Raw genomic sequence first — 23,906 nt, forward strand, 5'->3', positions numbered from 1 at the left:
TAAAAAAACTCACAAAAGTACTTTGCCCTAATTTAAATTTTATAATTTCTATATTCCCCTTGCGAATAAAGTATTTTTTTTTCTGTGTGTAGGATTTGCAGAAATATCGTATACCATATACAAACGAATATAATATAATGAATATTAAAAAAAATTTTAAAATTATATGTTTCATGGTATTAGAAAAAAATCGAAAAACTTGTTAAAATCGCCAGACAACTATTTCAAATAATTTATGCGTTTGTTTTTTTTTAAGATTCATAGGAAACTGTCTAGAAAGATCTCTTCCGCTTCTTTCTTTTCTTGATTTGTTTTCACAAAAGAAGAATTCCCCACTGGAATCACGTGAATACTTTGTTGTTATATGCATTATAACCAATATCCACTTACCATACCTATATTACACTTTTTCCATCAGTTAATCGTTTCCAAACTATAGCTCTATGATAATATTAAAACAAAACAAGTAACGAAAGTCTAAAGTCGGGCGGGGCCGACTATATTATACCCTGCACCACTTTGTAGATCTAAATTTTCGATACCATATCACATCCGTCAAATGTGTTGGGGGCTATATATAAAGGTTTGTCCCAAATACATATATTTAAATATCACTCGATCTGGACAGAATTTGATAGACTTCTACAAATCTATAGACTCAAAATTTAAGTCGGCTAATGCACTAGGGTGGAACACAATCTTAGTAAAAAACAAGTAACGAAAGTCTAAAGTCGGGCGGGGCCGACTATATTATACCCTGCACCACTTTGTAGATCTAAATTTTCGATACCATATCACATCCGTCAAATGTGTTGGGGGCTATATATAAAGGTTTGTCCCAAATACATACATTTAAATATCACTCGATCTAGACCGAATTAGATAGACTTCTGCAAAATCTATAGACTCAAAATTTAAGTCGGCTAATGCACTAGGGTGGAACACAATCTTAGTAAAAAAATATGGGAAACATTTAAATCTGAAGCAATTTTAAGGAAAATTCAAAAAAGTTTATTTATGATTTATCGCTCGATATATATGTATTGGAAGTTTAGGAAAATTAGAGTAATTTTTACAACTTTTCGACTAAGCAGTGGCGATTTTACAAGGAAAATGTTGGTATTTTGACCATTTTTTCGAAATCAGAAAAACATATATATGGGAGCTATACCTAAATCTGAACAGATTTCAACCAAATTTGGCACGCATAGCTACAATGCTAATTCTACTCCCTGTGCAAAATTTCAACTAAATCGGAGTTAAAAATTGGCCTCTGTGGACATATGAGTGTAAATCGGGCGAAAGCTATATATGGGAGATATATCTAAATCTGAACCGATTTCAACCAAATTTGGCACGCATAGCTACAGTGCTAATTCTACTCCCTGTGCAAAATTTCAACTAAATCGGAGTTAAAAATTGGCCTCTGTGGTCATATGAGTGTAAATCGGGCGAAAGCTATATATGGGAGATATATCCAAATCTGAACCGATTTCAACCAAATTTGGCACGCATAGTAACAATGCTAATTCTACTCCCTGTGCAAAATTTCAACTAAATCGGAGTTAAAAATTGGCCTCTGTGGTCATATGAGTGTAAATCGGGCGAAAGGTATATATGGGAGATATATCTAAATCTGAACCGATTTCAACCAAATTTGGCACGCATGGCTACAATGCTAATTCTACTCCCTGTGCAAAATTTCAACTAAATCGGAGTTAAAAATTGGCCTCTGTGTGCAAATGAGTGTAAATCGGGCGAAAGCTATATATGGGAGCTATATCTAAATCTGAACCGATTTTGCTGATATTTTGCAAGTTTTTCGAGACTCATAAAATATTCGGATATACGGAATTTGAGGAAGATCGGTTGATATACACGCCAATTATGACCAGATCGGTGAAAAATATATATGGCAGCTATATCTAAATCTGAACCGATTTTTTCCAAAATCAATAGGGATCGTCTTTGAGCCGAAACAGGGCCCTATACCAAATTTTAGGACAATCGGACTAAACCTGCGAGCTGTACTTTGCACACAAAAATACATCAACAGACAGACAGACAGACAGACGGACAGACAGACGGACAGACAGACGGACAGACAGACAGACGGACATCGCTAAATCGACTCAGAATTTAATTCTAAACCGATCCGTATACTAAAAGGTTGGTCTATGATTACTCCTTCTTGGCGTTACATACAAATGCACAAACTTATTATACCCTGTACCACAGTAGTGGTGAAGGGTATAAATATGGGAAACATTTAAATCTGAAGCAATTTTAAGGAAAATTCAAAAAAGTTTATTTATGATTTATCGCTCGATATATATGTATTGGAAGTTTAGGAAAATTAGAGTAATTTTTACAACTTTTCGACTAAGCAGTGGCGATTTTACAAGGAAAATGTTGGTATTTTGACCATTTTTTTCGAAATCAGAAAAACATATATATGGGAGCTATATCTAAATCTGAACCGATTTCAACCAAATTTGGCACGCATAGCTACAATGCTAATTCTACTCCCTGTGCAAAATTTCAACTAAATCGGAGTTAAAAATTGGCCTCTGTGGACATATGAGTGTAAATCGGGCGAAAGCTATATATGGGAGATATATCTAAATCTGAACCGATTTCAACCAAATTTGGCACGCATAGCTACAGTGCTAATTCTACTCCCTGTGCAAAATTTCAACTAAATCGGAGTTAAAAATTGGCCTCTGTGGTCATATGAGTGTAAATCGGGCGAAAGCTATATATGGGAGATATATCCAAATCTGAACCGATTTCAACCAAATTTGGCACGCATAGTAACAATGCTAATTCTACTCCCTGTGCAAAATTTCAACTAAATCGGAGTTAAAAATTGGCCTCTGTGGTCATATGAGTGTAAATCGGGCGAAAGGTATATATGGGAGATATATTTAAATCTGAACCGATTTCAACCAAATTTGGCACGCATGGCTACAATGCTAATTCTACACCCTGTGCAAAATTTCAACTAAATCGGAGTTAAAAATTGGCCTCTGTGTGCAAATGAGTGTAAATCGGGCGAAAGCTATATATGGGAGCTATATCTAAATCTGAACCGATTTTGCTGATATTTTGCAAGTTTTTCGAGACTCATAAAATATTCGGATGTACGGAATTTGAGGAAGATCGGTTGATATACACGCCAATTATGACCAGATCGGTGAAAAATATATATGGCAGCTATATCTAAATCTGAACCGATTTTTTCCAAAATCAATAGGGATCGTCTTTGAGCCGAAACAGGGCCCTATACCAAATTTTAGGACAATCGGACTAAACCTGCGAGCTGTACTTGGCACACAAAAATACATCAACAGACAGACAGACAGACAGACAGACAGACAGACGGACAGACAGACGGACAGACAGACGGACAGACAGACAGACGGACATCGCTAAATCGACTCAGAATTTAATTCTAAACCGATCCGTATACTAAAAGGTTGGTCTATGATTACTCCTTCTTGGCGTTACATACAAATGCACAAACTTATTATACCCTGTACCACAGTAGTGGTGAAGGGTATAAAGAGCGTAGGATCTTCTATATTATAGTATATAAAAACTATTTTGGTTTAAAAACATATAGTGTAAGTACAAACACATACTCTAAGCGCTCTCATCGTATTTGCATATGCGTGGACGGCGTTTCTCACCTTATTTGTATGTATGTGATTCTGAGATATTTGTAAATCCAATGTCGCACAGTGTTTTGTGCTCAAGACCACGGTTGCCACTCTAGCCATAAGCAAACTACCAACATTTGGAGAAAATTTGACCAAAAAAGTACCAAACAAACAAATCTTATTTAGCAAAAGTTTTATTTCTATAGAAAATGTTGTCAACATTTTATTTCTATAGAAAATTTTGTCAAAATTTTATTTCTATAGAAAATTTTGTCAAAATGTTATTCCTATAGAAAATTTTGTCAAAATTTTATTTCTATAGGAAATTTTGTCAACATTTTATTTCTATAGTAATAATATAAAAATTAAAATATACATTTTAGGATTTCCTGATTTGACGTCTTGAATTTTCTTCGTAGAATATAACCCCTTATAATCTGCTTTACATTTATGAACCTTTTTCTCTATTTTCATCCGATCTGATGGCGTGAAATTAGTATATGTTCACTTGCAATAATTTGTATACGTTTATCCATAATAAGAGGTAACCCCATTTAAGCTGATTTATTATTTGTGCATTCTCAAGGAAAAGTTTATACACCCTCAAAAAAAAAAATCGCTTCTTTAACGTATGTTCCAAACATATTTTGCAGGAAGCACATATATTATTGGATACTGCCGAAACATTAATATGTTTGTTTTATGTGAACATATTATATGTTTGGAAGCATTTTGATATGCTTGGAAGAATTTTTCGCAAAGACGATTGTGCTCATTCCCTAACATACTCGTAATTTTCACTTCCACGAAATAATTTAGTTCTTGGCACCTTTTTCTGTAATACAAATATTGTTGAAGAAATTATTCACTTTTATCAATTTTTTAAATTTTGCCTTTCGCCTGCACGGAGAATCGAACCGAGGACCATACAGTTTGTAAGCCAACACACTATCCACTGGACTACGTAGCTGTTATAGTTACCAGTAGATAATTATCGTTATAAGTTACATTTATATAGCATAGTTTGCAAGGCCCACGAGCCCATGCAAACATAACATTATTTAACAGAAACATACATTTGATTGCCACGTGGAGCAGTGGTTAGCATGTCTGCCTTGCATGCAAAGGATCGTGGGTTCAATCCCTGCTCCCACCGAACACTTTTTTTTTTAATTTACACATTTATATTTATATTTATACTATATTAAATTTTTATAATGAAACTTCAAATTGGGGATTATTAAAGATTTATAGTCAGTAACAGTGCTTGATACAAACGAAATTGACTGATTTTTGAATAAAATATTATTTATTTATTGCAAAAATAACAATTTTGTAACAAAAAACTGTTTAAAATTTGGAAGGAATTCAAAAACTCTAACAAAAGAAGAACGTGGAGTATAAACATACATAATTAATTTTATAATATAAACATAAATTTATTTAGGCGTGTACAGTTTTTTACTAGCATTTAACACCATCGCTCTAAAATGCCTTTTATTTTTCTTTTATAATTCATTTTAAAGAAAATAAACTTTTTAAATTGTTTTAGCTGCAAAACTCGAACTTAATGCCCGCTTTTATATTTGATGGTGTCCGTCAACTCCTCGTGGACTACTTATTAATAAAGAGGAACTAAACTTTGTTTTTATACATTTTACTGTGTAATTTTTCACTATTTCCTCCATTTTACTGTCCCAGCTCTAAAAAAGAGTATATTAGTTATTTTTATGAAGACCCCTGATTTCTTTTAACGAACCAAGAAAAAAATTGTGCCCATAATGCCAAAATGATAAACAAAACACATGTCCACACATACATAAAATGCTGCTCTCAAGGCGAAAACATATGCTGTTTGTTTTTCAAATGTCTATTCTCTTGGTTCCGAATGTCTATTCTCTTTATTCAAATTAAATAATATTTAGACTTAAGCATATCAAATTTTTGGCCTTATCATAAAATAGTTTTTCGAAACAACATACAAGCGGTTTCACAGAAATTGTTCTCTTTTGATTCTTTCGCTGTGTTATGTTGATATCTTTCGTCAACTCTCCCGGTTTCCATCTCTATTTCTTTCTCTATACTCTCTCTGTCGCTTTGAATAAAATATCATAACATATGTATGTTTAGTCGACATTTGTAAATTTATATATGTTTGCATTCACACATATGATTTTTATGAAACATTCAAGGTTGAATTACACACCATGCGCCAATCCGTGCGTTGATAGAAGGGTTGATTTTTTCTTATTGCGACAGACTATTCGAGCTTTTGATTTCAAAGAGAAATTTCAACTCTTCAATCATCGGACGCATCGCACGCATTGAACGCATGGTATGTAACTCTACCTTCATGCCCCAAACATAATATATTCTAACATATTAACATAGATGTCCCAAACATTTAGTGTTAGTTTAGGAACATTACATGTTTGCACTTAAATATATTGTGTTTAAAAACTGTGCCCGAAACACATTTTGTTTATATCGGAACATATGAAAAACATATTTTTAACAGTGTATTAACGTTTTCAAATTTTATACCAATTGTAACTAAAATGAAAACACTGTGCCTGCTTTGCGCACGCGTTTTGAATGTAAGATTTATTAATGAAGTGATTGAAACTAATCGAAGCCATAGTGGGAGAATGGAGAAGCTCCCAAAACTAATGTGTGTGTGCGTGTGTAAGTGAGCATGCGTGCTTGCCTTTTGTCTCTAAAAATAAGTCTGGAACATCAAACAACCACCAATTGTAAAGAATTATATTCATAAGGGGGCTAGCCAGCTAAGCTGCTGCCGTTCAAACCTTTTGCTCGTAGTTTATTGATTTTTGTTATAAGCAACGACGCGAAAGCGCTTACCTCCTCCGACTCTAAACCAAACTTTATTATTAGTTTAAATTGTGATATCGCCAGGAAAACAACAGCATTAGCCAAAGCAGCTCTATTTATTTATAAACCCGTTCTGAAGAAAAAACTAAAATTAAAAATTGTTTCCCCATTTTTTTTAATTGATTGATAACCAAATAACAACGAAAACGCTAAAAAAAAACTTCAAGTTATAATCATAAAAGTGTCGGGGGGCAAAAGATAAACAAACTCGCACCGCGACACGGTTGTTAATAAGTGAACGTTTTTTTTCGAGATTTTAAATCTAAATCTTATCTTGGACTTTTTGAAAGTGGTCATCGGTCAATTCGGTCTGTGTTTATTTGTGAGATAATCGCTGCTTATCACAATTGGTAATAATCTAAAATTCTCTCTCAACAAAAATAAAGAAACCAACAAACGAAGAAGAATCAGAGCATTTTGTGTTGTTGTATCAAATTGAAAGTAAATACTTTGTAAGTTGGTGAATGTATGTCTGTGCGTGCGTGTGTGTGTGAATAGTGTTTCCAACAGATTATGTAATTGAATAATGGTAATAGCCATTACCCGGTAAAATAAGTTACATTACTACTCCATTTATTCGTCCATCACATATATACGGCAAGACAAGATTTAGTGCAGATATTCCAAATGCAATCATACATAACGTCCACGGTCTTATTACCATAAGGCCAAAATGTGCGTACGATGAATATTAAAAAAAAAATTGTTGTTGCTTTAGTTGGCATTATTGTTGACAATTAAAATAACATTTAATATGTCACACATGTATTGTTTACTAAAAACAAAAGCAATCGTTTGGACAGTGACGTTGGAAGCAAAAAAAAAATATACAAAAGTTGACAAAATAAAATTTTAAGTAAAATGAAATTTTCATAATGTCCTTTAAGTCGAGGAGTAATATAGCATTAGCCAATTCAATCCAATTTTAATAAATGAAATAAAAAGTTTGCAAATATCCGAAATATAAGTCCATAGTACAGTGATAAAAAACCGGGTTTTTTAAAGTTGTGTTTTTTCGGTTTTAAAAACCCGAACTTTTTTTCCAAAACCGGTGGACGATGTTTTTTTAAACAAATAACCTGCATAACTGGCTCAACCGGTTTTCATAAAAATGGGTAATTTTGAAATGAAAATTTTATTCTATTATCATAAAAAAAATAAAGAAAAAATAATACGAACATCTATTGGGAATTGTTTTCATTGCAGTTTATTAACATACCCAGACGTATCTGCCTGAATTTTGCTTTAAATTGGCGATTTTACAATGAAAATATAAAAAATGAAAGTCGGTTGTTGAGGTCTTGAAAACACCGGCACTACCGGTCCCCCGAAAATAGACAAACCAAAAATTCGTGTAAGAAGATAAACCGGTCCATCGGTTTTGAACACTCTAGTACATAGCCTCGGTTTTTGGACGGTGTTTTTTTAAACAAATAACCGGCATAACTGGTTCAACCGGTTTTCATAAAAATGCGTGGTTTTTAAATGAAAATCTTGATTTATAGTCATAAAAAAAATAAAGAAAAAATAATTCGAACATCTATTGGGAAGTGTTTTCATTGTAGTTTTTTTTTTAAATACTCGGATGTATTTGCCTTAATTTTGCTTTAAATTGGAGATTTTACAATGAAAATATAAAAACCGAAAGTCGGTTTTTGAGGTCTTGAAAACACCGGCTCTACCGGTCCCCCGAAAATAGAAAAACCAAAAATTCGTGTAAGAAGATAAACCGGTCCACCGGTTTTGATCACTCTAATTTTGGATATAACGTATTCATTTATATTCAAAATTGGTAAGCACTATACTATTAAATGGATATCTTTTTTACTTTTGCAAGGGCATGTTTTATGGAAAAGTTCTTCTTTGCAGTATTACGAAGAGTTAAATTGTAAACGTTGATGAGATATGACCAAACACTGTAGTTTGGGAGCAAAAAAAAAACATAAATATATTTCCCAAGTGGTAATAGTCCCCCGAAAAAAACTGGGTAAGTAGTTGAGATAAAAAAAACTGCTTACCAACAACATTTGTACCCTAAAGGTGAGTACTAAGTTCGAGTTTAGCCGCTAAAGTGAAAACTAAATCAGTAAAAAAAAACATAAAATTATACATATTTGTTGCAAATTTTATTATAACTTGATGGGGAATAGCCCGAAGCAAAGTTTGTATTCCTTAAAATGGATTATTAAAGAAAAGTAATCGTGAAAAAAATACGATTTTAGCGGCTAAACTCGAACTTAATACCCACCTTAACCAATAACGTACGCTTGAGAAATGTCTTACCATCACAGGATAATTTCGGTTGCCATACATCAGATTTTCAGGACCCAGTAAATCTTGGAGGTAACTTAGTTAAAAATTGGCCTATTTAAAGCGTGCGAAATACCTTACGGGAAATTGGTTCTAATTACCACTGACTGACTTATCACAGGACTTGAACCTATGCTACATTCATTTTATTGCATTTTTACCCATTTAATATAATTTATTAGTTTCTAAACATTCAATATCAATTCTATACATTTATGCCCATTCCAGGTGAATGTGAATCAATTCCACGATTTTGGTGTCCTACAATCCACTTTCACCGGAAGTTTCGTGAAATCAATTCACTTGCAAAAGTCTATGTCCAAGATGGATGTATTTCCGGTTAAAAAAATACTCGCGTAAAAAATTTGAAATGTTTTATATTTAATTCACGCGTTTTATTAAAAATATGTAATTTTTTATTTAAAAAAAAGTAAATTTAAATAACTCTATTGATTCCACTTATTTTGATTTCCGCCTTAGTGAATTTTTGGGTGATTTGTGCAACCCAGGTGGTTACAGAAAAGTTGAAAAAAGAAAGTTGAAAGAAGAACACTAAATTTTCACGTTCGTGGATTTGACTATTGTTCCACCAAAATTTTTCCTGTCGGTTGCGATTCCGATACAATAAATGCAACGGGGAGTTAAGAGGTTGTTCCAGACTGACCTGTCTACACTCAAAAAAAAGTGAACTCTCTATTTCACTAAAGCCAATTTAACTTTATATTAGTTCATAGAATCATTATGTTTGGAAAAAGTTTACTTTACTCAAATAATTTTTTGCGTACGTTAGTTAAATGAACTAAAACACAGGAAAAAATTATACAAAAATAAAGCATAAAGGATTCCTAATTTCGTATTTCTCACAAAATAGTTCATTATTTCCTTAAATTTGTAAATTTTACCAAAAATGTGTCCATCATGAACTTCGTATGGCACTAAAGACATTCTTGCAATTTTGAACTCCAAGATTTCTCTTAAAACTACAAAATTTTCTTTAACAAGTGCAAAAACTTAGTTATGTCTAATAAATTTTCTTGAATTTGTCGAAAAATATTTACTTATTTTTACCATATCGGAGTGATGCCAGCGCTTGTAATACTGTTTAGTTAAAATTTTCTAAAAAAATTCAAAATTTTCTAAAATTAATCGAAAGTTATCTTTCCTGGTGGGTTCACTGTTTTTTCAGTGTATGGAGTGGTCCTACTATGGTAAATTGTCTCAGGACGTGTCTTTTGGAATGAGTCCAAATCGTGTCCTAAAATGTAAATTTATTCCGTCAATGACAAATCCATGTTAAAGTGATTGGTCCCTTTTATACGGTTTGACCAGAACTGGTCCTTACACACCAGGGACTAGTTCTGTACTAGCCTTGGGGATGATCCGTTTCCCGTAGGGTAGCTTGGACAGTGGACATTTTAAAAGATCTACACGCCAAAAAATAATTCTTCGCTGTAAAGTTTGTTTGGAAGAAAATAATATACTTTTTGTGACAATCGTTGATTCTTTTAAATGATGTTAAAATATTTTCATAAAGACTAAATCAAAAAAAGTCCTTTCTGGCTAATTGCATCTTCCCTCACATCTTTCTTACTTCCACGAGGTTTTCTAGTTCTGTCATGTAGAAGAAATTATTCCATTTTATATTTTTTTTTAAATTTTACGGAGAATCGAAACGTGAACTACACAGTTTGTAAACCAACACACTATCCACTCGGCTACATAGCTGTTATTGTCATCAACAGACAATTATCGCTATAGCCATCAATACACAAGCAACGCAAACAGTTATATTTATATAGGATAGTCTTGGCTGTCCACGAACCAATGTAAGGAAACTTTATTTAACGCACGACCCTTTGTATCCTCCTTGAATACAAAGGGTCGTGGGTTCAACCCGTGCTGCGATCGAACACCAAAAAGTTTTATTTTATCATATATTCAATACTGTGCGGAAGATTCCGAAGAGATGTTCGACATTACACACTACTATATGCAATAGTTAGCATGCCTGCCTTGCATACACAAGGTCATGGGTTCGATTCCTGCTTTGAATGAACACCAAAACGTTTTCAGCTGTGGATTATCCCACCTCAGTAATGCTGGTGACATTTCTGAGCTTCTAAAGGGTGATTCTTTTGAGGTTAGGATTTTCATGCATTAGTATTTGACAGATCACGTGGGATTTCAGACATGGTGTCAAAGAGAAAGATGCTCAGTATGCTTTGACATTTCATCATGAATAGACTTACTAACGAGCCACAACGTCGAATTTTCAGTGAATGGGCCCTAGAAAAGTTGGCAGAAAATCCGCTTTTTTATCGAAAAATTTTGTTCAGCGATGAGGCTCATTTCTGGTTGAATGGCTACGTAAATAAGCAAAATTGCCGCATTTGGAGTGAAGAGCAACCAGAAGCCGTTCAAGAACTGCCCATGCATCCCGAAAAATGCACTGTTTGGTGTGGTTTGTACGCTGGTGGAATCATTGGACCGTATTTTTTCAAAGATGCTGTTGGACGCAACGTTACGGTGAATGGCGATCGCTATCGTTCGATGCTAACAAACTTTTTGTTGCCAAAAATGGAAGAACTGAACTTGGTTGACATGTGGTTTCAACAAGATGGCGCTACATGCCACACAGCTCGCGATTCTATGGCCATTTTGAGGGAAAACTTCGGAGAACAATTCATCTCAAGAAATGGACCGGTAAGTTGGCCACCAAGATCATGCGATTTGACGCCTTTAGACTATTTTTTGTGGGGCTACGTCAAGTCTAAAGTCTACAGAAATAAGCCAGCAACTATTCCAGCTTTGGAAGACAACATTTCCGAAGAAATTCGGGCTATTCCGGCCGAAATGCTCGAAAAAGTTGCCCAAAATTGGACTTTCCGAATGGACCACCTAAGACGCAGCCGCGGTCAACATTTAAATGAAATTATCTTCAAAAAGTAAATGTCATGGACCAATCTAACGTTTCAAATAAAGAACCGATGAGATTTTGCAAATTTTATGCGTTTTTTAAAAAAAAAGTTATCAAGCTCTTAACAAATCACCCTTTATAAGTGGTTTCACTGCAATGTGGAACGCCGTTCGGACTCGGTTATAAAAAGGAGGTCCCTTGTTATTCAGCTTAACTTGGAATAGGGCAGCATTCAGTGATAAGAGAGGAGGTCCCCACTGTGGTATCACAATAGTCTAAGTGAGCCTGATACATCGGGCTGCCACCTAACCTAAGCCTACTACTATATTGATTTTTTATTATGAAACCTCAAAATGTGTCTTATTAAAGACTTAAAGTCAGTTAATATAAACGAAATTAAAAAAAATTGTAACAAAAATTTGTTTTTGGTAATAAATGTTTGAAATTTTCGATAAAAATTCAAAAAACTCTAAAAAGAAAAAGTTTTCGGTACACGTTTTCCAAATGTTTTTTTTTCTTTGCGTGTAGTGATGGTTAGGCATGAGGAAGCTTTCTGCAGAATGGTCGCCGCGTTTCCTCACTCTGGAGACATACGCGCCACTGTGATACCATTTATGAGAAGCATTGCAGGCTTTTTGTGGGTAAACCATGTATCCACTGATACCCACTGGCGAAACTGTGTACCGTACCGTGCAATCGTGCTCAGAAGACGACGTGGATGGTCTTATTTAAAAGTTATATAGTATATAGTACCAACCTTCACATGATTCGTGTCAAAATTTGACGTATGTAAGTCAATTAGTTTGTGAGATAGAGCGTCTTTTGTGAAGCAACTTTTGTTATTGTGAAAGAATGGAAAAAAGGAATTTCGTGTTTTGATAAAATACTGTTTTCTGAAGGGAAAAAATATGGTGGAAGCAAAAACTTGGCTTGATAATGAGTTTCCGGACTCTGCCCCAGGGAAATCAACAACAATTGATTGGTATGCAAAGCGTGGTGAAATGAGCACGGAGGACGGTGAACGCAGTGGACGCCCGAAAGAGGTGGTTACCGACGAAAACATCAAAAAAATCCACAAAATGATTTTGAGTGACCGTAAAATGAAGTTGATCTAGATAGTAGAGGCCTTAAAAATATTAAAGGAACGTGTTGGTCATATCATTCATCAATATTTGGATATGCGGAAGCTCTGTGCAAAATGGGTGCCGCGCGAGCTCACATTTGACCAAAAACAACGTATTGATGATTCTGAGCGGTGTTTGCAGCTGTTAACTCGTAATACACCCGAGTTTTTCCGTCGATATGTGACAATGGATGAAACATGGCTCCATCACTACACTCCTGAGTCCAATCGACAGTCGGCTGAGTGTACAGCGACCGGTGAACCGTTTCCGAAGCGTGGAAAGACTCAAAAGTACGCTGGCAAAGTAATGGCCTCTGTTTTTTGGGATGCGCATGCAATAATTTTTATCGATTATCTTGAGAAGGGAAAAACCATCAACAGTGACTATTATATGGCGTTATTGGAGCGTTTGAAGGTCGAAATCGCGGCAAAACGGTCCCATATGAAGAAGAAAAAAGTATTGTTCCACCAAGACAACGCACCGTGCCACAATTCATTGAGAACGATGGCAAAAATTCATGAATCGGGCTTCGAATTGCTTCCCCACCCACCGTATTCTCCAGGTCTGGCCCCCAGCGACTTTTTCTTGTTATTTGACCTCAAAAGGATGCTCGCAGGGAAAAAATTTGGCTGCAATGAAGAGGTGATCGCCAAAACTGAGGCCTATCTTGAGGCAAAACCGAAGGAGTACTACCAAAATGGTATCAAAAAATTAGAAGGTCGATATAATCGTTGTATCGCTCTTGAAGGAAACTATGTTGAATAATAAAAACGAATTTTGACAAAAAAAGTGTTTTTCTTTGTTAGACCGGGGACTTATCAGTCTGTTACTCGATACTCATTGAGGAAGAGCACACATTTCAAACACGTCTTCCTAATCAAGATCATTAATTTTTTTATTTATATTTATTGTAAAAATAACCAACTTTTTTTAAATTTTCTTTTAATTAAAATATCTTTACATTAATATTAAAAATTGTTGCATTCTAAAATTTATCAATTTACTCTATATTTAAGTTTAAAAGAGATAAGGAATAATATAATTTTTTACATACATAATTTTCATAAAATAATAAAATCGTCATTTCCCCAATTTAATTTGTTATTTAATTTAATTTATAATTCAAAAATTCTGTTTAGCTATTTTGTATTACTCTGAACCAGTGTTTGTATTATATTTGCACACAACATTCATTACAAGACGACGATGCCACCAATTTTGCTAATAATCTTGACACACAAATATCGAAATAAATAAAATACAACTAAGTAGATACGAATACAAGTCCCCATTTAATGACATACATTTTGCACATTATAGTGTGCAACGATATATCAATCCTGGAGACAATGACAAAATCTAAATTTGGAACATTTGATTCGACATCACGTGTTTCAATAATATTAGCGACAAAAAAAAAAATAAATAAATAAACAAATAAAGATTGAAAATACTAATTAGCATATTCATTAGAGAAATGTATGGTGAAGATTCATTCCCATGAATATAAAAGGTAATTAAAAGGTTTTTAGAACGTATATTGCATCAGTCTTTTATTAAAAATATTATAATTTTATGCGAATACAGAAGAAATTCTTGCTCTTATACACTGGTTTTGTTTATAATTTTATGTTGATGTTTTTATTTTTGACACCGAGCCAAATAGTTAGATTGGAAAAATGATTGATTTAATAACAAAGATAAAATAAAGATTAAAGAAATTATTATGATTTGACTACCGTCATCCCAGCTCAGCAAAAATGTAAACGGTCCACTATCGGAAAACAATAAATTCTCTAATATAAAGCTGATAATATAGCGACTCCGGACTATTTTAGCCCGACTGCTTTTCTAATTGCGCTTTTGCCTTTCGAAATCAGCCATCACTTTTCAGTTTAATCAAATGACAAGTAAATTGAGTGTCACAGGTAGCGCAACTATTTTAGTTTGTATTTGCTATCCGTGCCATTTTCAAAACTAGTTTGCAAATGACCTTTGAAAAATAAATAGTATATATAGAATTTTAATTTTATTTGGATTGAGTGCTTGAACTAACAAACTAATATATGCTGAGAACAGTGGCTAATATATTCTGAGAACTTAATAGGTTTTCTTAGACCATAACAATAAAAATAGCAGCAGTGATTTCCCTTTCTTTATGTAAAACTTTTGTAAATAATGACATATAACAGGTTGGCTGATAAGTCCCCGACATAACAAAGAGAAACACATTTGTTTGTCAAAATTCGTTTTTATTATTCAACAAAGTTCCCTTCAAGAGCGATACCACGATTATAACGACCTTCCGATTTTTTGATACCATTTTGGTAGTACTCCTTAGGTTTTGCCTCAAAGTAGGCCTCAGTTTCGGCGATCACCTTTTCATTGCAGCCAAATTTTTTTCCCTGCGAGCATCCTTTTGAGGTGGGAGCCACCGGGGTGCAATGGTTAGCATGCCCGCCTTGCATACACAAGGTCGTGGGTTCGATTCCTGCTACGACCGAACACCAAAAAGTTTTTCAGCGGTGGATTATCCCACCTCAGTAATGCTGGTGACATTTCTGAGGGTTTCAAAGCTTCTCTAAGTGGTTTCACTAGAGTGTGGAACGCCGTTCGGACTCGGCTATAAAAAGAGGGTCCCTTGTCATTGAGCTTAACATGGAATCGGGCAGCACTCAGTGATAAGAGAGAAGTTCACCACTGTGGTATCACAATGGACTGAATAGTCTAAGTGAGCCTAATACATCGGGCTGCCACATAACCTAACCTAACCTTTTGAGGTCTGAGAACAAGAAAAAGTCGCTGGGGGCCAGATCTGGAGAATACGGTGGGTGGGGAAGCAATTCGAAGCCCAATTCATGAATTTTTGCCATCGTTCTCAATGACTTGTGGCACGTTGCGTTTTCTTGGTGGAACAACACTTTTTTATTCTTCATATGGGGCCGTTTTGCCGCGATTTCGACCTTCTAACGCTCCAATAATAGTCACTGTGATGGTTTTTCCCTTCTCAAGATAATCCATAAAAATTAATCCATGCGCATCCCAAAAAACAGAGGCCATTACTTTGCCAGCGAACTTTTTAGTCTTTCTACGCTTCGGAGACGGTTTACCGGTCGCTGTCCACTCAGCCGACTGTCGATTGGACTCAGGAGTGTAGTGATGGAGCCATGAGCCATTTCATTCATTGTCACATATCGACGGAAAAACTCGGGTGTATTACGAGTTAACAGCTGCAAATACCGCACAGAATCGTCAACACGTTGTTGTTTTTGGTCAAATGTGAGCTCGCGCGGCACCCATTTTGCACAGAGCTTCCGCATATCCAAATATTGATGAATGATATGACCAACACGTTCCTTCGATATCTTTAAGGCCTCTGGTATCTCGATCAACTCTTTTTACGGTCATTCAAAATCATTTTGTGGATTTTTTTTTTATGTTTTCGTCGGTAACCACCTCTTTCGGGCGTCCACTGCGTTCACCGCCCTCCGTGCTCATTTCACCACGCTTGAATTTTGCATACCAATCAATTATTTTTGATTTCCCTGGGGCAGAGTCCGGAAACTCATTATCAAGCCAAGTTTTTGCTTCCATCGTATTTTTCCCCTTCAGAAAACAGTATTTTATCGAAACACGAAATTCCCTTTTTTCCATTTTTTTCACAATAACTAAAGTTGCTTCACAAAAGACGCTCTATCTCACAAACTAATTGACTTACAGACGTCAAATTTTGACACGAATCATTTGAAGGGTGGTACTATATAACAATAATATGCATTTAATACTAGCGACGCCATCTATGTGTCAGACCGGGGACTTATCAGCCAACCTGTTATGCAGAACTGATTTTTCTCACTAGTATTTCAGTACATCCAAAGCGACTGTCGATAAGTGAGCGTACACAGCAAAATAAATTTTTGTGAGACCAAAGATTTTATGTCCTTAAATACCCAAGCAAATTTTGCTTAGCATTGGACACGTTTTTCTCTGATATTAACTTTTTTCCTTGTCCAAAAGTCGATAAACTTTTCAATGAAGTCGTTTTGTCTTTTTAGTTAAGTGAATCGACTGGGGTATCCTAACATGAAAGGAAATTTCGTTTCACTAAGGTCAACTTGGCTTTAATACATACTTCTAAAAAAATTTCCAAATTATTATAAATCGTCTTTAAAATTGTTGACTTTTTGCAAAGTTAAAAAGTGTTTGAAAAATAGTAGAAGTTTTGTAAAACTTTATTTTAAAGGTTGTTTTTACTTGAAATATACTACTAGTAGTTAAGTATAATTTCGGAAATATAAAATGTCGTTAACACGTTTTTAATGGATTTTGATAGCACTTGAAGAAAAACGTTGAAAAACAATTAAATTAAAATTTGTTTCCTAGAATCAAGTACTCAATACACGCAAAATTTTGGGAAACGAGTACCGAAAACGTTTTTCTTTTGTTAAGAGTTTTTTCGAATTTCTTCGAAAATTTCAAAAAAATTTTTGTTACAACATTTGCAACAAAAATAATAATTTTTGATTTATATCAAACAATTTGTTTCGTTTCGTTTATATCAAGCATTGTTCTTTTCTGACTTTAACATAAGTCTTTAATAAGACACATTTTAAAGTTTCATAGTAAAAATTTAATATAGTGGTATGTAATGTCGGAACATCTTTTCGGAATCTTCCGAACATATTTGGACTATATATGATAAAAAAAACTTTTTGGTGTTTGGTCGAAGTAGGGATTGAACCCACGACCCTTGGTACTCAAGGCGGACATGCTAACCATTGCTCTACGGTGGCCAAATAAATGTATGCTTCTGTTAAATAAAGTTTGTGCAATCGGTTCGTGGGCGCCGAAAACTATACTATATAAATATAACTGTTTGACGTTCGCGTTGCTTGTACGTTGATGGCTATAGCGATAATTGTTTGTTGATGTTAATAACAGCTACGTATCCCAGTGTATAGCGTGTTGGCTTACAAACTGTATGATCCGCGGTTCGATTCTCCGTCCATGCGAAAGGTAAATTTCAAAAATTTATAAAAAAAGGTGCTAAGAACTAAATAACATCGCGGAAGTGGGAAAGATGTGAGGGAAAATGCAATTAGCCAGAAAAGATTATTTTTTGAGTTAGTCTTTATGAAATTGTTTTTACATCCTGTAAAATAATAAATGTTTATCACAAATAGGTTATAGGTTAGGTTAGGTTAGGCAGCCCGATGTATCAGGCTCACTTAGACTATTCAGTCCATTGTGATACCACATTGATGAACTTCTCTCTTATCACTGAGTGCTGCCCGATTCCAAGTTAAGCTCAATGACAAGGGACCTCCTTTTTATAGCCGAGTCCGAACGGCGTTCCACATTGCAGTGAAACCACTTAGAGAAGCTTTGAAACCCTCAGAAATGTCATCAGCATTACTGAGGTGGGATAATCCACCGCTGAAAAACTTTTTGGTGTTCGGTCGAAGCAGGAATCGAATCCACGACCATGTGTATGCAAGGCGGGCATGCTAACCATTGCATCACGGTGGCTCCCGTGTATATCCTATAAAACGGTGATCACCAGAATGAAACCCTTTTTAGTTTGAAAATTCCTGCCCATTCAATTTCTCGCACTTTTATTCGTCGATCATTTAATACCATATCATGGACTTTGGCTACAATTTCTGTTGTTGTTGCTGTTTTTGGACGTCCACTACGTGGTTCCACTTCAATGCTTGTACGACCACGTTTAAATTCAGCAATCCAATTTTTTACTGTTGCATATGAAGGAGCACTTTCACCTAACACATTCACCATATCGTTATGAATTTCTGGTCCCGATAAACCTTTTTTATGTAAATATTTAATAACAGCACGCATTTCTAATTTTTCCATTGTAAAAGAATTGCGGATGCGTCTTTTTGGAACACCTGTTTCTATATGAAGGCGTTGCCAGATGGATACAAAATTTAACATGTGTTCATAATAGAGATAGAAGTTTCCAAAACAATTAACAATTATATTTTTTATAGGATGGGGTATATTAACTTTGTCATTCCATTTGTAACACATCGAAATATTGCTCTAAGACCACATAAAGTATATATATTCTGGGTCGTGGTGAAATTCTGAGTCGATCTGAGCATGTCCGTCCGTTCGTCCGTCTGTTGAAATCACGCTAACTTCCGAACGAAACAAGCTATCGACTTGGAACTTGGCACAAGTAGTTGTTATTGATGTAGGTCGGATGGTATTGCAAATGGGCCATATCGGTCCACTTTTACGTATAGCGCCCATATAAACGGGCCCCCAAATTTGGCTTGCGATTGCTCTAAGAAAAGCAAATTTAATCCGATCCGGCTGAAATTTGGTACATGGTGTTGGTTATGTTCTCTAATGACCATGCAAAAATTGGTCCATATCGGGTCATATTCATGGTTGCCACTCAAGGCAAAAATAATCTACCAAAATTTTATTTTTATAGAAAACATTGTCAAAATTTTATTTCCATTGGAAATTTTGTCAAAATTTTATTTTTATAGAAAATTTTGTCAAAATTTTATTTCTATAGAAAATTTTTTCCAAATTTTATTTCTATAGAAAATTTTTTCCAAATTTTACTTCTATAGAAAATGTTGTCAAAATTTTATTTTGTCAAAATTTTATTTCAAGAAAAACTTTAAACTTAATTATATACGTATTTAATCGGCCTTTTTTAGTTTAATATATACCACGTATGGACTATGTGGTATATATTACGGTGTTAGGAAGTTTTAAGATACCTTACTATCGGCAAGTGTTACCGCAACCCAAGTAATTCGATTGTGGATGACAGTCTTCAGTAGAAGTTTCTACGCAATCCATGGTGGAGGGTACATAAGCTTCGGCCTGGCCGAACTTACGGCCGTAAATACTTGTTTCTGTTTATACCGCGCTTTTTGTGCTAGGCTAAGAAGTTTCCGAACTGCCCTCGTATGTTTGCGTCAAAAATTGTTTGGGTCGTTTCGTGGCAATCAACAAAACACTCTGGAAGGCGAATACTTGGTCCGAAAATTGTGATTGACATCGACTAGCCGGAGAAGTGTTAAATGTGGTGTGCCGAAAAAAATTTTCGCTCCAATCTATCTCTGGTTTCTGCATGGCTTTGTGCCCTGCTTGGTCTTCATGATATAGTAATTCTCAAAGGTATTAAATAAGCGCGCCAATAAAGTAATAAACTTTTGATATGCACTGTATGCCAAGTATCGAATGCACTTCTCAAGAATATTTACCTTCACTCAATCGTTTAAATGTATGCAATGAATAAATATTTCAAAATACATTCTACAAGTTTAAAAGTATCAACAAAAGCCCTACCGATAGGTCTATCGGTATAGTATAAAGATGATTGAGGATAAAATCCATAATTGTAGCAATAGAATAAAAAATTAATTGCACATAGACTTTAGTTCGGATGTTAGAAACATTAAAATTTCATGATTTTCACATGAACATTCTTCAAGTATAACCTGCATGAAGACACCTGCATGCAAATATGCTCTCATATACGGTCTTAATTGCCTCGCAATTGGAGGGAGGGAGTCTACATGGCGGTTGTTGACGATTTGTTGAAAATGTAATTAATTTCTTCGCCTAGAAATTTTAGACTAAAGCGAAACGGAAGAGAGAGGTCTCGTATTAGCATACTAGCCATTTAGTTTAACACGAGCTCTTTTAATGCACACGACGCGCCGTCATCCAACTTAAAAGAAAATTTTCATAAAAATTTTGCTGGATCACTATATTTTAAAATAACTTCACAATAACATTCATTCATTGTTTTGCAGTTGGAGTCATTAAGTTGGAAATATGGAGGATAATAATAAGGAGTTGAATACAAGCGAAGATACGGTGCTCGAAATACCATCGGTCTATGTTGGTGAGTATACAATTTAAATTATGTCTATAACTCTGTGCATGGTAGTAACCTGTTTTCAATTATTATAAATCCTGTTATTGTAAATTATTATTTGTTGTATAATTGACTTTTGCAAAAACTTTACGTTACATAGTAATAGCATAAATTAAATTTAACATTCAGACTTTGATCTTTTCTGTGTGTAGTTGTACACTTATTACAAACATGTTCAGTCAGATTTGCCCGATATGAAAATGTTTTGTTTAACAAAACATGTAATAATCTGCTGGTAATCCAGAAAGTGTCATTTGTAATTAAATGTATTAGAATAAGAAAGGCTCAAAGTTCGGCTGGGGCGAGTAATAACATACATATATGAACACAAATGGATATTTTGTTATGCTACAAACATAATGACAAATTAATTTACACATCATGGTATGATGGAATGTATAAAAAAAGTGTAACAAAATGTGCTTTAATTTTTCAAAAAGGAAAATGTGTATATCATCCATTTATAGACTATCTTTAGTGTAATCCAATGCAAGTGTATTACATTTTTTTTATATTTCAAGCATTACAATATTGCTTAAATATAACACTACGACTAGGCCATTATATGAAGACTAACTATAATATTTACTATAATATAATATATCTTTAGTGTAATCGAATGCAAGTGTTATTACAAATGATATTAGCTTACCACTTCCACCTTTATTTCATTAAATATTACTCTTTGAAATACTTTTACAACAATAATGGCGTAATTGAAAAATAATTGCCTATTGTTAGGCGCATATATTTTTACAATGATTGATTATTCGACTTTTATGTCGAATCGGGTTGCGAATAAAAACGATCAATTGAATTTCCATAAAATCCTAATCGTAACACACATCTTAATTCGAGAAAAGCAGCTCTAATTTGTAAACACAAAAGTAGCGACTGCCGATCAGAGAATGAAGCCGACCCATTTTTGTCGGCGGCGGCTAACACTAAATTTTCGCCTCCGGCGGCGGCGGCTTGACGGCTAAGCCGATAAAAAATTGTCTGTTCGGCGGCGCAAAATTATCTATTATAAAATCAATTTGAAGTTTTCCGAATTGTAATGAGATTAGTTGTACAACCAATCTTACAATCAAATTTACATTTAATTCAAATTTTTTGAGCTAAATTTTTGTAAAACTATTATAGCAACTTGATACTAATTGATTGAAAGTGGAAAGTTCAAAATTTTGGCAAAAACTATAACAAATATTATTAAATTTTTCTGATATAAATCAATATTTTAGATTAATTGGCGGCTAAATTTGAGTCGAGATGAGTCGACATATTCGGCGGCGGCGTCGACTGCTAAAAACGGGTCGGCGACGGCTAAAATCGGCGGCGCGACTCGGCGGCTTCATTCTCTGCTGCCGATAGACGAACAACTTGTACGTTTACGTGAATGCGAGAGGGAAATCGTTGATGGTTAATGCCATGTCGCCAATTAAAAATCAATTATAATAAATAATTAAAAATTGTCATGTTCTTATTGAAACAAAATGTAGGATATAAGAAAGTAATGCTGTATTGACGTCACCTCAACACTGAAAAAAAGATGTTCCAAAGATGTTGTCTTTACACCGATGATTTTGAATTGATTCCAAGCCATAGAAGCGGAGAATTGAATTAAGGACACATTTAAGACACAATTCTCTTTTAAATTTGAGCTTTGCGTACTTGATTCTAGAAAACAAATTTTAATTTATTCGTTTTTTAGCTTTTTTCTTTATATGCTATTAAAGTCAATTAATAGGGTTTTAACGACAACTTCAATTTACATATACAGAAAAAAAACGACTTCATAGAGAAGTTTATCGACTTTTGGAAAAGTAAAAAACCTTTGCATCAGGAAGTTGCGCAGTGTTGCTAGTATTTTTCTGGCTTTTGTCCCCAAATTATGATGCATTCGTCCCCAAAAATCCCCAATTTAAATTCCTCACAAAAATCCTCAATAAATTTTTGACAAGTTAAAAAACAACAATAAAGAAACAGAAAATGACTCTGCTGTGGAAAATCAGTAATAATTTAATAATAAAAAACAATATTTTAAACCCGCTTGTAGCTGCAATATGACCAAGATTTTAAACCACAACACCAAGAGGCCGGTGATCATCTTCCAAATCCTGGAGATATGAAAATGGGAATTCGGTTACCTTGTAGCTACAGTTGGTAAAATTCTACCAGAAATGGTAGATTTTTGGTAGATTTTTATTGTTTGGTTGATTGGTAGAATTTTTGATGTTTTGGTAGTTTTTGCAAAGAGGTACTTCATAAATTTTCTATAGAAATAAATTTTCTCTAGAATAAAATGTTGACAAAATTTTCTATACAGAAATAAATTTAACAAGTAAGGAAAGTCTAAAGTCGGGTGGGACCGACTATATTATACCCTGCACCACTTTGTAGATCTAAATTTTCGATACCATATCACATCCGTCAAATGTGTTGGGGACTATATAAAGGGTGATACGGTCAAAATTTGGTCAATATAAACTTGACGTATTTCTTTCAATTTTGCATTTAAAAAACCTGAACGCCCCTCATTTTGATTTTGGAATTCACTCTTCAGTTGTCAATATATAAAGGTTTGCCCCAAATACATACATTTAAATATCACTCGATCTGGACAGAATTTGATAGATTTCTACAAAATCTATAGACTCAAAATTTATGTCGGCTAATGTTAGTAAAAAACCAGTAAGGAAAGTCTAAAGTCGGGCGGGGCCGACTATATTATACCCTGCACCACTTTGTAGATCTAAATTTTCGATACCATATCACATCCGTCAAATGTGTTGGGGGCTATATATAAAGGTCTGTCCCAAATACATACATTTAAATATCACTCGATCTGGAAGAATTTGATAGACTTCTACAAAATCTATAGACTCAAAATTTAAGTCGGCTAATGCACTAGGGTGGAACACAATGTTAGTAAAAAAAAAATATGGGAAACGTTTAAATCTGAAGCAATTTTAAGGAAACTTCGAAAAAGTTTATTTATGATTTATCGCTCGATATATATGTATTAGAAGTTTAGGAAAATTAGATTCATTTTTACAACTTTTCGACTAAGC

General features: G+C 34.4%; 1 protein-coding gene across 5 annotated transcripts in view; it reads left to right on the forward strand.

Annotated features, from left to right (window-relative positions):
- Positions 1-6,584: 6,584 nt before the first annotated feature.
- Aldh-III (Aldehyde dehydrogenase type III) overlaps positions 6,585-23,906 on the forward strand; it is a 72,681-nt gene continuing 55,359 nt past the window's right edge. For 3 of the 5 annotated variants that reach the window (XM_075313832.1, XM_075313833.1, XM_075313830.1), the window contains exon 1: positions 20,599-20,802. In XM_075313832.1, coding sequence (XP_075169947.1) covers positions 20,733-20,802 — 70 coding nt within the window. In that variant the 5' untranslated portion in view covers positions 20,599-20,732. Of the gene's footprint in view, positions 6,905-20,597; positions 20,803-23,906 lie in introns of those variants that run through there. The other 2 variants (XM_075313829.1, XM_075313831.1) reach the window with 2 other exon arrangements.

The sequence above is a fragment of the Haematobia irritans genome, chromosome 5, assembly GCF_050003625.1.
Source record: "Haematobia irritans isolate KBUSLIRL chromosome 5, ASM5000362v1, whole genome shotgun sequence".
NCBI classification, from domain to species: domain Eukaryota; kingdom Metazoa; phylum Arthropoda; class Insecta; order Diptera; family Muscidae; genus Haematobia; species Haematobia irritans.